The sequence below is a fragment of the Panthera tigris genome, chromosome B3 (assembly GCF_018350195.1).
Source record: "Panthera tigris isolate Pti1 chromosome B3, P.tigris_Pti1_mat1.1, whole genome shotgun sequence".
NCBI classification, from domain to species: Eukaryota; Metazoa; Chordata; class Mammalia; order Carnivora; family Felidae; genus Panthera; species Panthera tigris.
The window spans coordinates 118,232,479-118,246,611 of NC_056665.1; the positions used below are offsets into that span (position 1 = coordinate 118,232,479).

Here is a 14,133-nt window from a genome sequence, read left to right on the forward strand (position 1 = left end):
TATAGCTGAATTTGTGAAGCTGGCTGAACTGCCGTGCCTGGAAGACCTGGTGTTTGTAGGCAATCCCTTGGAAGAGAAACATTCTGCGGAGGGGAACTGGATTGAAGAAGCAACCAAGAGAGTTCCCAAACTGAAAAAGCTGGATGGTGAGTGACCCTGAGCCAGCTTGGGGCAATGATTTCTAAGCATAAGAATTGAATTTGTGACATGGAATTATGAAAAGGAGCACAACTGAAAAAAAGATAGGTTGTCTCTCATCTCCAAAGCCATTTCATTCCATAGGAAATTTTATAGTCTGAGTTTGGGCCAGGGTGAGATGAAAAACTCCTGGGATATTTAGACTGGTGTAAGATCATCCCTAGACCAAAAACTTTTAAGAAAGCCAGGCTTTTCTCAAGTCACAAGGGTATTATTTTGCAGAATAATTAGACATAAATGGTAAGCAGTTGCTTTTTCACAGCTGCATCAAAATTGTCGTTTTCTCTCTATACCCTCCCCCCACACCTAATTTTAGTTAACCAATATTTAAGATAGGTGTCAATGTCAGTAGATATCCCTGACTAGGTTCAAGTTCCAATTCTACCACTTAGTAGCCTTTTGTCATTGTGCTAGTTAATGAATGTCACCAAACCTTGTTCTTTTGTATCTAAAAACTAGAAATGATAATAGTCCCAGACTTCTCAGGATCTTACCTCCTCCTAGTGGTGCTATCAGGAAGGCAGACTAGGATCCCAAATGTTCCAGTACCTACAGATTTCTCTCTTTTCTGCCAACCCAGAGAAATAACCTTTCTAATCTGAGGAGAATCCCTATCCCCCTCCTTCTTTTCCACATCATTCTGCATCTGCTCACAAATTGTCTTCTCAGTGATCTTCTTAGGCTTTTCAAAGACAAAAACTAGTAAGTCTGATGGTCTTTTTCTGCTTTCCACATTGCCCCTGAAGCAGTGATCCATAGAGCTGACTAGGCTACCTGACTGAAGAAGGGAAAGGAAATATTTAGAAGAAACAAATAAGTAATATCCAGCTACATGATCATTATCATTGTCATCATCACTTACCACACACATATTTGCTCTACTTTCTTCATCACCATACTCATACTGATATTCACATCCAAAACAAAAGGCTTAGTTGTCTGTGGTTTAGGCTTCTTTGCCCCTCAAACCTTCTCTTCTCTCTTCACCACCCCTGCTGCTTGTCATTCTATCCTTCCTATTCTTTGTCTCTCCATCTCTCTCTTACCAACTCTTTCAAAGCCTCAGTACACAATTCTTTTATCCACCCCAGCTTACTGCAGTGGTTGTTCTTAAATGGGACTGCAACCCTATGGAGGGATGGTTTAGAATCTCTGGGGAGAGGGGAGCCTGGGTGGCTCAGTCGGTTAAGCGTCTGGCTTTGGCTCAGGTCATGATCTCACGGTCTGTGAGTTCAAGCCCGGTGTCGGACTCTGTGCTGACAGCTCAGAGCCTGGAGCCTGTTTTGGATTCTGTGTCTCCCCCTCTCTCTGCCCCTCCCCAACTCGTGCTCTGTCTCTCTTGCTCTCAAAAATAAATAAAACATAAAAAAAAGAAATTAGAATCTCTAGGAAGAAAGTGAAGAGGTCTCTGTAGTTTGAACAAGTTTCATAGGTGATTCCAATTGCCTCCCTAAGTATGTGCTCACCTGTCCTCCAGTTGAGAATTATTGATGTAAAAAGCTCTTAACTATCTACTTTCCTACACCAAAAAATAGCTTGCTTGAAGTATAATTGACACACAATTAATTGCACATGTTTAAAGTGATAAATATTTATTATGTTTTGATATACATAGACACCTCTGAAACCATCACCACAATTAAGATAGTGAACATATGATGGTGACTGTAGTTAACAATACTGTCTTAATAGCAACTTGAAAGTTGCTAAGAGAGTAGATCTTAAAAGTTCTCACCACACACACACACACACACACACACACACACACACACACAAGTAAACATGTGAAGTGATCGATGTATTAATTAACATTGTGGTAATCATTTCATAATATATATGTATATCAAATCATCATGTTTATACCTTAAACTTACACAATGCTATCTCAGTCATATCTCAGTAAAGCTGGGGAGAAAAAGATAATGAACATATGCATCACCCCAAAAAGTATCCTTGTGCCTCTTTGTAATCCTTCCCTCCTGCTCCTTGCCATCATCCCTCCCAAGGTAATTAGTGGTTGCTTTCTGTCTCTATAGATTAGTTTGAATTTTCTAGAGTTTTGTATTAATGGAATCATGCAGAATGTTCTTTTTTTTTTTTTTTTCCTGGATGCATATTTAGGGGTAAAATGACAGCAGATTATCTCTTATGGAGAGGTATAGGAATAATTGGGAAGAGGCAAACAGGTTTCTAAAATACTGGTAATGCTCTCTTTTCTAAATTGGTAGTAGGTATAGAATCATTGGCTTTGTTACTCCTTAAATTATTTACACTGTATTTGTATGAATGAATATTTCACAATTAAAAAATATAATAGAAAAAAGTGGGTAGGAACATTAGAGTCTTGGACTTCAGCTTTTCTATGTTCACTTTTGGTTCGATTGTAGAACCATTTGAAGTCATTTGTCTTACTTCTTTCAGCATTGCACACAGGAAGTAAAACCCTTCCCTTAAACATGGAATATAACCCCTTACGTAGACCCTGAATAGACCAAGCCATATTATAGCCTTTTGGACCAAGCATTGACCTCAGACCAATCTGAACAGCCCCAAAAGAACCATCTTGCTAGTGAGGATACCAGGACAGAGGTGGCTACAGCTGCTAACTTGCCTACTTTTGCTTCTTTTCTGTCGCTTTTAAGCAAAACTGGGGAATCTTAAAAAGCTAAAATGGGGGTGCCAGGGTGGCTCAGTTGGTGAAGCATCCGACTCCTGGTCTCAGCTCAGGTCTTAATCTCAGGGTCGTGAGTGCAGGTCCTGCATTAGGCTTTGTGGCTGGGCATGAAGCCTACTTAAAAAAAAAAAAAAAAAAAAAAAAAAAAAGCTAACATGAAAAAGACAATACCAAATATTGGTGGGATGTGGAGCAACTAGAACTCTCAGACCCTGCCAGGTAGTAATGTAACTTGGTATGACCACTTTGGAAAACTGGCATTATCTGTAAAAGGTCTACATACATATCCATTATGACCCAGCACTTTTTCTCCTAGCTACAGACCCCAAATAAAAGGATATATCTGTTAACCCAAAGATATGTATGAGAATGTTCATAGCAGCGCTATTTTAATAGCTATAAATTGGAAACAACTCAAATGCCCATCAACAATAGAATAAGTTATGACATATTCATACAATGTAATATTAAACAGCAATGAGAATGAATGGACTACAAATTTCACACAATATAGATGAGTCTCGCAAACATAATGTTGAGCAAAAGAAGCCAGACACAGAGTGCATGTTACACCATCCTATTCATATCAATTTCAAAAACAGGCAAATACCCTATGATGTTAGACATTAGGATAGAATATACCTTTTGTGGGGGGATAGTGCCTGGAAGGGGGCTTGAGGAAGTTTTGGGAGGGGTTTCTAATAATGTTCTCTACCTAATCTGGGTGCTGGTTACCAGATGTGTTCATTTTGTACTTATTTATCCATCTGTACACTTACATAATCTGTGTACTTTGTATGTTATGCACTCTCCCCCTGTGAAAAGATGCTGTGCAGAGTACAGAGAGGTGAAACTCTAGTCACTACTGTAAAGAACATAAATGTTCATTTCGCAAGGATCACAGAGGAAGAGGCACTGGAGTTGGTTCTTTTTTAAAAAAAATTTTTTTAACATTTATTTATTGTTGAGACACAGAGAGAGACAGAGTGCGAGCAGGGGAGGGGCAGAGAGAGGGAGACACAGAATCCAAAACAGGCTTCGGGCTCTGAACTGTCAGCACAGTGCCCTACGTGGGGCTCGAACCCACAAGCCGTGTGATCATCGTCTGAGCTGAAGTTGGACACTTAGGCAACTGAGCCACCCAGGTGCCCCTGGAGTTGGTTTTTAATTAAGGGTGGGATTTAGATGGAAGGAGAGTTGGTAGGGGGCATTCCAAAATGGAGGAACCCTTGACCAAGGATCCAGAGATAAGAGTGTGCAAGATGAGTTTGGTAGACCATGAACTGATCAGTTTAGCTGGTGCAGAAGGTGACTGGCTGAAGAGTTAAGACTGAACATGGGACTGGAGTCAAATTGTGGGCAGGCTTCAAATGCCAGTGCTCAGAAATGTGTGGCTCTTGGCCCAGTGATAGCCTGCAGATGTGTTTTGTTTTCTGTGCTTTGGTTCTTTTTATTTTTATTTTTTTCAAGTTTATTCCCATTGTTTAATATTTGCGAGAGTAAAATAAAAATTCAGATTTCTGGCAACACTGTGATTGCATATTTTAATTGTGAAAAATGAAGAATATTTCTTTGTGTTTAACATACACAGTTTTTAGTGTGTATATAGAGCTTTATTTTTCTGCCTGCCACCTGTAGGCACTTTTATTTGCAACTCTGCATTTGGGGAGCTAAATATTCACAAATACTTATTATATTAATCCATTTGAGAAGTTTCCTGAGAAGCTTTTTGGATAATTTGAAATCGAAGAGATTATTTTATGAGATTATTTTTATTATGGCACACTTCCTAGTATTCATAGCGTCTCTGGTTAACAGAACAATATTTTCATTTAGAATTTAAAAAATCTGTTTAGAATGACCAGAAATAATTTTCTTTTTCATTTTAGGTACCCCAGTAATTAAAGAGGACGAGGAAGAAGATAACTAACACCATGTTTTCCGCTTCATGTTAACTTATTTAAACGTCATAAGAACAATAGATAAGTTTTGTATAATTGTCTATTTTAAAGATTCTGTGTGGGGCAAAAGATTATTAAGATAAAACAAATCTCTCATTCCTATCTTTTTTTAAACCTATTTAGTGTTTCTCCCCCAAATAGTAACAGTAACACCAACTTCATATAGTCTAGTACTTTTTTTAGAAATTCAGATTTTCAATTTTTGTCTTTAGTCCCAATTGTGTACTTCGTGGCCCCATCTACTGAAACTTTTTATAGACTAGTCATTTTTAACAAAAAAGAATAACAAATACGGTTCTTTATTCAATTTAAGTTGTTGTTTTTTTTTAGACCAGGCATTTAAATATATATACTTAACCTTTGAGTCTGTAGACTATCTTTCCTGAAGGTCCATGTCCTTATGATTCAGAAGCACAAATATGTGACGCCTTTGGTTCAAAAGGCAGCACAGTGACAGGAAGAGTTCCTCTTGGAAGAAATGCAGAGCAGCCCTAGAACCAAGACTCCCAAAGTCCAGTTGGAAAAGCTGTGGTGAAAAAAGGAAAAATTAATATCTTGGAGGCCTTATAGCCCATGTTATATTTAGTTGTTTTTCCAAAAATGTGTGCAATGTCAACTGGAATTTAGGTTGTGTTTACATGCCTGGCCACTTGAGTCACTGTGCACAGTCAGCCATTCTGTGATCCAGGTCAGTGGTTGAAATGACTGCCGTGATCATTCCTTTAACTGGTACTGTGGTCATATTACTCATGTGGACCTGATTTTAGGCACACTTTTTGGTTTATAGTCCCTTATATGTTATATAAGGAAATGTATGTAAACAATAGTTATGTTTGAATTACTAGCCTAAATGTTGGCCATTCATATATGTCAAAATTTTCCCTAATAACTTTGTTCTTTTGACCCTCACGTTGGGAGAAATGATTGCTATAAATAAGGATATAGAACCTAAAGACTGCATCTGATACCTTTCAATAGGTTAAATTTAGAATTTCAAAATATATTTTTAGAATGTTTCTGAGTTAAACAGCTCTTAAAATGAATTATGTAAGTGATTGTGGAGGGAAAAGAGAAGAGATATTTCATTATGGGATTGCAGGCAAATGGCAATATTTTTAAGGATTGCCTTCTCTATGAAGGATGGTAGGTGATTTAACCTTAAAATTGCAAAGCAATAGTTGGAGACAGAGCTTAGAATTTATCATATAAGAAAAAAAATCTTTTTGGAAAGTACAAGATATAGTAGTAGTCAGTAACCATATGATGATGAAGTCCATAGTAGGCCATGACTGAATCACTGACGGATTTCAGAAAAGAAGTTAGAGGCGCTCTGCCAAATTGTGCCTAAAGTCCCTCAACCAGAGACTGATTCTTATTTCCCCATTTACTTGTGTAAAACCAGTCAAAGAGGGGAGTGTCATTTTGGTTTTTTTTTAAGTGATTGCATAAAGAGTCCTGGGCTTCAGAAATTTTCAGCTATCATTTAAGTAGGAATTACGTGATTTCTCTGAGTCACTCTGATCTAAAGGGACCACTGCTTTGACAATCAATTCTGAATACAAACAGCAAGAGGAAAAATTAGTCCAACACTTTTTGCGTCCTTTTAGTTCTTCCTTATAATCTGATAGGAAGAAATCTTTACCCTGGCTTACACATTCAAAGCCTTTGGGTATTTCTTTTGTGAACTGTAGGCAATGAGTATTCCCCTTGGTGATGTTTAAATCTTCAAAACTAGGAGGGAAGATGATCTTCTTCACTTGTAGTTTGCATGTCATCCAGTAGGAAAGCTTGAAGCCATTTTGCTATGTATGGATACATTTTCTAAAAGTTACTCTGGAAGTGAATATAATAGGGAATGAATAACTTCATATTGAATCTTAAAATGGCTTATGGTGTTGGCATTTGGTTTTCTGAATTCTATAATATAGAAACATTTTCTCTGCTTCTCCTTGTTGCTTAATATTTTTAAATCACTGATAGTTCTCAGAGATTGGGATGGATTCTCTCTGTGCTCTTGGTTTAAAGCATTATGCCATTTTAGTGGCTCATCTAAATTTTTTCTATTCTTGTAATGATGGTAGAGCTCTGGAATCCATCCAGTATTTTAATTTTTCACAGGTAACTTGATTTTAGTCTGCAAAGGAATTCAACTTTTCTATGTTCCCTAACTGTAAGTTTATGGCTGTATTACCTGGTCAGGCCTTGGAAGGTTTTTGTGTTCTGTGTTCATAGGAGTTTGTTCCTTTAGACCAGAGTTTCTCAGTGTTGGCACTATTACCATTTTGGGTTGGATAATGTTATCCTGTGTATTATAGGATGTTTAGCACTATCTCTGGCTTCTACTCACTAGATACCAGTAGAATCCCCAGTTTCATTCTGACAACCAAAAATGTCTTCAGACATTACCATCTGTCCCCTCTGGCAGTGGGGTAGGAACAGATTCGTCCCTGGTTAAGAACCAGTGCTTTATACTAACATTCCTTTTGTCCAGGTGCATTTATTTTCACTCTAGCCATATATGCCTCCTGAGTTGTTGTATGAGAGAAGGTGATGTATTTAATAATTATGGATGGAAGGAAAATGGTCGTTGGTGTTTTGCTTTTTTGTAATGCTCATTTTAATAATTGTCATATAACATTAGAAACTCAGGGCTGGAAGGTTCAACTTACGTTTTTCAGCAGGGTCTCAACTATTATTTCTTAGTATTCCTGCTTATCCTAGGACAGTGATTGTTAACCTACCTCTCTCTTACTATAACAGAATTCAACTTTATGATAGATTTTGCTTTATCTTTGAACATTTTGAGTGTACTTTTAGAAAATGGATCATTCTTTAAATGTTTGTTCATTGCCCACTAATGCATAGATTTTCTAGACTGTAGCAGTCATTAAATACAGAAAAATATTGTATAGAATTTGGAAACATTTGGTAATCATATGTGAAAGTTAGCTGGTGTAGACACCAATTTTGGATGTGATCAGAAGAATGTCATGATAATTGGTCATTAACTTGGTGTTACTTGGTATGGTTATTAGACACTTAAATGTGGTTCTTGTGTGGAAAAAGAATTTTGACTTGAATAGATTCTTCTTTTACCCGTGGTCTGAAGTAGAGTAAGGAGGAATAAAAAATGAATCTTAACTGTTGACTTATTCTCAGAATTGGTGATGTGTAAGTGGAGTTGAAGGTAGTTATCTCTGTGACCAAGAATCTTCCACCTGGGTTTTTCTTAGGACTAAATGGAAAAAGTGTAGGGTCTAGGAAGGTTGGACTTAATCATTAACTTTTAAAAATTGGTGTGTTGGGGGGTGGGGAGTGTCAAAGTATTGATCACGAGTAGTGTCTCTTTAACTGCAGTTTGTCAGTTTGTGAGGACCTTACATTATAATTGTTGGTAAAGGGAGAAAACTAACTGCTGAACTGAAAGTTATCTTTTAACTGAAATTAATCCCTTCGGCACATGTTTTCTTTATTTAGGCTGCTTAATAGGTTTAATTAAACATAAAACAAGTTTCAGTGTAGCAGAGTTGGTGCTTCTGACACAGCTAACTTGACCATATTCCTTTATCCTCACTCTAGCATGAGGTTTTGGTTTTGATTTTTGTTTTTTCATAAAACCATAAAATAGGTGCAATTAAAAAAAATAGAGTATGTCTTAAAAAAAATCACTGAACTTTTAGAAATCCCACATCGAAATCTCTGTTGCTACCTTTTTATAACTGACTGCAAAGGAAGAAAACTGAAAGTCAAAATGAGACTGAGTCTTACTTTTTTCTAACCTAAGAAACATTTTCACTTGCCACTTGGAGAAGTCATAACTGGATTCTAGTTACTTCCCATATTGGGCAGATTAGAGGGGAACCAGCCAACCAAATTATGATCTAGCAAATTTAACAAGGGGATGGGGGAGAGTAAACTATTTTGCCATAGATTTGCACTTTAAAATTATGAACTGGATGTTGGTAGACAGGAATCCCAAAGGGCAGATAGGTAAATACCTAGCCTGCATGTGGATAGTAGAGAATCAGACTTATCCTTGCTCGTTCTCAGCCAACCTGAGCAATAGTTGTCTGTTGACATAATCAGAGTCTGGATTTCCCTATTTCCCTCCTTGCTGTCATCTTCCATGTCTGCTACATTGACAGTCATCCCTCTGGGGAATGTGTCATGTAGAATTCTCTCTTACTCAGAATAGAAACTTTGTGCGTTAGTTATCTTTCCCACGTCTAGATTTTAACAGTTAATTTAGATGTTGGTTAAATTAAGCTGTGGCTAATGTGACAAGGGTGGGAAGTTCTTTGCTTCTTTGATCTGCAGGATACCTGCCTCTGAGGTGCTATTGCCTGGAGGGATCAATCCCATCAAAAGACTGGTGGTAGAGAATATACATACAGCTAGCTGCTTCTCCCAGGGTGTCAGTCATGATAACGAGCATCATTCCAGAATCTTTGGCTTCTAGAACCAACTCCATTCTAAAGAACATTTTAACATCTATTAATACTTTGATAATAATCTTTTATATGCAGGAATTTTGTAGCATGACTTTATGACTAAAGTTATTGTGTTAACTTATTTAGAAATGTTGAGTTTCTGAATGTTATTTTGTGAAACTTGTTTTAAAATAGTAATAAATTGTGTTATTTTCTAAAAAAAAATTAATTCGTATCTTTTTTTGGTTATGTGGCCATTCGCTTTAGCTAGTATAGAGCAACCATGTGAACTTCCAATCACATTCAATTCTGAAGAAATTTGGCCTTTAGATCAAACATTCCACACAGCTTGTGTGAGTGTGTATCAGACAGGGAGAGAGCCTGACTCATTTCTTTATGCCATTTTTTCCCCCCTGTAGTTCACTACCAGTGATAATCTCCTCTTCCAGGTTTGTAAGTCTTCACTAGAAGGCCTCTGGGCACCATTCCAAATGATTGGGATCCTGCAAAGTGCTTCCCGGAACCGGAAGGACTATTCCTAGTCCTCTCCTTATTGGTAGTATACGAGTTTAAGGTTGATTGATAGGCCCCTGATTTGTGGTCTGGAATAACCTGACACTGGCCAGCCCCTTTTTGATCCACAAGAAACAAGATAGCCTAGTAATAGCTGTAACATTACACATTGTCTCAGCACATATTCTGTGCTATCAACCAAATATAATTTTGGCCTCAGAATGGGACTGTGGTGCAGTTTCTACTTCTTTATTCCACAGTTCTTTGGTTCTAAGGATGTTTCTTGCTGCTGTCCTCCTTTAAAAAGCAGATTTTAATTTTTGAGCCTTTTATAAAGAGAAACCCTTAATTCAGATAAGAAACAGCTCATTATTTTTAGTTTTCTAGAATAAAGGATGGACATCTAGAATCCTTACATGTGTACCATATATATGTAATCAAATACATATGTATGTATATGTCGATATATAACCGTTGCATATAATAAAAGAATCTGAAGTGATAACCCTCCTTCCTAAGATGCAGTCACTTCTGCAGCTATAAGAAGGTATATCTCTATGTACAGACATTGAAGAATGCCTCTGACATCGGGTGAGAGAAACCCACTATTTTCGTCATGAACGTAACTTGCGTGGAGTGAGAATGTGTGTGTATATGTGGCTGGCTGGTGTGAGGTGGCAGTGGGAGCAGGTGTGGAGAAACAGGATTGTGTGGTTGGGGTGGGAGACTGCTGTAGCGTGTGTGTTTGTGTCTGTGTGTGTGTGTGCATGCGCGCGCGTGGTGGGAGGAGGGAGTGTGTTTATGAGAGTGTCAGGGGGAAGGTGGGAGTGAATGTGTACAGATAAGATTCTGAGAAGTGAGGGGGGCGTGTACCCGGTGCCATGCTGTCATGTCAATGGCGATGGAGAGGGAAGCTATGTGAGTTGGGGAGTAGAGGAATGAGGACATGTTTACTGGGGGAAGCAAAGACTTGCGTATCTGTTGTTGAGAATCAAACATTTGGAGATGTGTGTGTTAAGCGTGTGAGAGTGGAACAGATGACATGAGTACAGAAAAATGTTTGAATGTACACCAGTAGTAGCCTTTATAAATAAATTTTTACCTGATGATTGTTAAATAGGTTGGCTGTAATTTTAAAGCCTTGTTACTAGGGGAAAACCCCACTGAACTCTTACGCTCATGTAACCACTTCTGGATTTACTAGGATCTCAAGACACCTTTGGTCACTAAAGCTCTGAAGTCAAACATGTTTTTAAACAGTTTCCCTATTTGTACCCTCTTGATATCAAATGGCTGCTATAAATCTGAAACCTTCATTTTAAGCTGAGGAATTATTCCTCAGCAAAATAAATACCTTTAGCTGAAAAAGGATTTAGAAAGGGGAGAAAAAGCATTGCTAGATGACATCCTGAGCCCCATTTCAGGATTTTCTAACATTTTACAGTAAGTTAATATTTACGTAGGTCTTTTTAGCCTTCTAACACTTGCCTTGTAGAAAACATGCAAAAGTTGAAAATACCAAAAGGTTCTGCAATTTAAACTCGCATAGTATGACATGAAGTTTAAAGATAAAATCATTGAAGTTTGATTTTTTTAGCAGCATGGGGAAGTCTTCCTAAGAGAACATAGAGCTTAATTACACTTAAATTTTGTACATGTGTCAGAAAAACAAGACAATAGAATTTTTAAAATATTTTTATTCATATACATGTATTTTGAGAACTTGAAATTTAGAACACTTAGAATCAGCATGAACAAGAACTACCATTCAATGACAGACTTGAAGTGGGGAACTAGACACTGTAACTGGTTCTTTATAACCTTCCCATGCAGTTTATATCTGTATCTTGTACAGAGAAAAATTGATTCACGCAGTTCTAGAATTGTTTCCTAACACCCCATTCCATAGTCTCAGAACACTTGTCAATTAAACTGATCCAGACGTTTCAAGATGAAAAATAAGAAATTTGCTTTGTATGGTTGAATAACTAGTAGTATCTAATTAAGTCACATTTCTTTCCATTAATATAAATTAGGAACAATTTACTGTAAACACAGAACCATTCACGATATTAGTAATAACGGCTCATATTTTTACTGAACGCTTTTTGTGTTTGCCAGGTCCTGCGCTAAACATCAGAACATGCAATTTCACACTTAATTACCTCAATGGGAAGTGTCACAAATTCACATGTTTTACAACTGATGATTGCCACAACGACAGCTTGCACTGAGCACTGGTGCACAAGTCTTTACCTGGCATTGCAGCTAGGTACGACTCATAGTAAGTAGCTCAGGGTGCTCATTTGCACGATTGTGCTAATGTTACATGAATACCCAGGCCTGCTGCCTCCCTGCTCTCAAACCCCCTCCCCCCCCAGCACATGGCTAAGTCTTTACTACTAAGAGACACCTGTAAGATAGCACGGAGACAAGGAAAGCAGCTGTGATCTAGATCTGCAGTACAGCGTTTCCTGGGCCTCAGAAGTGCCCCTCCAGGCCTAACTGCAGGAGGGCGGCCTCAGCCTCCTCCTCCTCCTCCTTGGCCTCCTCCTCTCGGATCTGCACCAGCAACTGGAAGAGGTTAGGGGCAGGCCCTTCCGCAGCCCCCGTCAGCCACAGCTGCCTTCGGATGGCCCCGCTGTGGTTGGCCCCGGCAATAACCTGCTCCAGGCGGGCCTGGTTCACGTTATCTTTATCTATAGCCCCCTTCTCCACCACCTTCTGCAGAAGAGGCTCCAGTCGAATGACATAGGCGGATAACTTTTCTCCCGGGTTCTGGTAAGTGTTCAGAAATCTGACCTGCGCATCCCTAGAGCTCTCGACGCTCCCAAACACCTGCTCAAGCGCCTTCAGGCATTCAGCAGTGGTTATTGCAGGGTTGTTAGTCTTGAGGATGCGGATGACATCAGCGGCAGGGCCTCTAAGACTCTCCATCAACCGCCGCCTCTTTTCTACATCAGACACCTGCCACTCCTCTATGACCTCATTAGTGTGTTCCAGCCAGGGATCAAAGGTCTCCTCCCCCGGCCCCGGGATGTCCCTCCCAGAGAACAGCGTCAGCTTCTTGTACCATATGGACTCAACAAGAGGCTGAATAACATTATCCAAAATATAGTTTAGCATCTCTGCCGGCATATCTGGGCCTGGGGCCGGAGCAGGGTTCTGAAACCCAAGGACGCGGGCAACATCTTGCACGGTCCACCCCTCTCTCGCCAGGAAGAGGTGCAGCCTTTCTAAAAATTCAGCATCGGAAGTCGGGGGTTTAAAGACCACTTTCCAGACCCCTCCTTTACCCGGCATCTCCCTGGGGATCGCGGCGTAATCGACAGCGCCAGTGAGCTCTAACAAGGCTGCTTTTGCATTCTCTTCCCTCCAAAACATTCTCCCAAGTACTCGATAGGGCACCTGGGGCATCGCAGCCTGGAGGGTCTCTTCGATTTCAGCCTCATCACAGTTCACTGGGATCCCCCAGACCAGCAGCGCTCTCTGGGAGTTCACATCCATCCCCCTGCACCAGTCTTCCAACAGTGTCATCGCCATTTTCCCCACTGTCAAGGGCCCCAACTCTACAAATAAGGATTCGACTGTGGCTCCCTGTGCTCTGGGACTTAGGACAGCAGCAGACACTCCCCCCAATATGCCCGAGGGAGGCAAGCTTCACGCGATCACAATGAACAGATGACACCAGAGTCCTCCTCTTGTCCTTTCGCTGCCCCGCAAAGTCAGTCCTTCGGCTGGCTCTCCGAGCGAAGCCTCTGGGATGCTCTGGCAGTCAGTCACGCGTCCGCCGCCATCTTGCGTCTCCGGTCGGGGTCTGCGGCCCGGGTCTCCCACCCGCACGCAGGGTGTCGTGTCGCAGCGCAGAAGGCGAGGAGCGACGGCGGGTGGCGAAGCCTGGAGCCGCGGGGCTGAAGAGGCGCCGGGGTGTGGTCGCGGGGCGTGGCCGCCTCCTCTCGGCAGCTGGGGCGTCGGGCACCCGCTGCTTGCTCCCGCTGTTGATCCGGCGTTCGCGGTCGGAGCCCGGCCTTCAGTTGGGCGAGGAGCGGCTGCTTTGCAGACAAGGGCTGCGCAGTCCCCGAAGGAAGAGATTGTTCTGAGGTCGCGGCGGCGGCGGCGGGGCCAGTCCGCAAGTGGCTTCTTTGCAGACCTAGTGATGGCTCCAGGCGGCGAGGTGGCCGAGGAACGACGACACGGGCAGCGGAGGCGCCAGGAGGACGGAGAAGCGACGCAAGGGCGGGCAGGAGTGGCGGTGCGCCGGCTGCGGCGGGCTGCGGCGGTGTGGCGCAGCTCCGCTGCCAGGTCCTGGGATCCGCAGCCAGCGAAGGCGTTACTGCCGCAGTGGGGAGCGGGGCAG

General features: G+C 40.9%; 2 protein-coding genes across 4 annotated transcripts in view; one reads left to right on the plus strand and one right to left on the minus strand.

Annotated features, from left to right (window-relative positions):
- Window positions 1-5,140, plus strand: part of DNAL1 (dynein axonemal light chain 1) — a 45,136-nt gene extending 39,996 nt beyond the window's left edge. The window contains exons 7-8 of the mRNA XM_007095087.3: window positions 6-146; window positions 4,762-5,140. Of these exons, the coding sequence (XP_007095149.1) occupies window positions 6-146; window positions 4,762-4,802 (182 nt within the window). The 3' untranslated portion in view covers window positions 4,803-5,140. The remainder of the gene's footprint in view (window positions 1-5; window positions 147-4,761) is intronic.
- PNMA1 (PNMA family member 1) lies at window positions 142-13,326 on the minus strand. Of its 3 annotated transcripts, none has more exons than XM_042990079.1 (3): window positions 12,579-13,326; window positions 5,192-5,359; window positions 142-972 (listed from the first exon to the last, which is right to left on the minus strand). In XM_042990079.1, exons 1-2 carry the CDS (start codon window positions 13,317-13,319, stop codon window positions 5,207-5,209), a joined length of 894 nt encoding a protein of 297 aa, XP_042846013.1. In that variant the 5' UTR covers window positions 13,320-13,326; the 3' UTR covers window positions 142-972; window positions 5,192-5,206. The 3 variants fall into 3 exon arrangements, with proteins under 3 accessions (XP_042846013.1, XP_042846012.1, XP_007095148.2); XM_042990078.1 differs by having other exon boundaries at window positions 142-976; XM_007095086.3 differs by lacking the exons at window positions 142-972; window positions 5,192-5,359 and having other exon boundaries at window positions 11,456-13,326.
- Between the last annotated feature and the right edge of the window lie 807 nt (window positions 13,327-14,133).

Excerpts from the sequence above, each read along its gene's own strand:
- PNMA1 (XM_007095086.3), bottom strand. The coding sequence starts at position 13,319 with ATGGCGATGACACTGTTGGAAGACTGGTGCAGGGGGATGGATGTGAAC.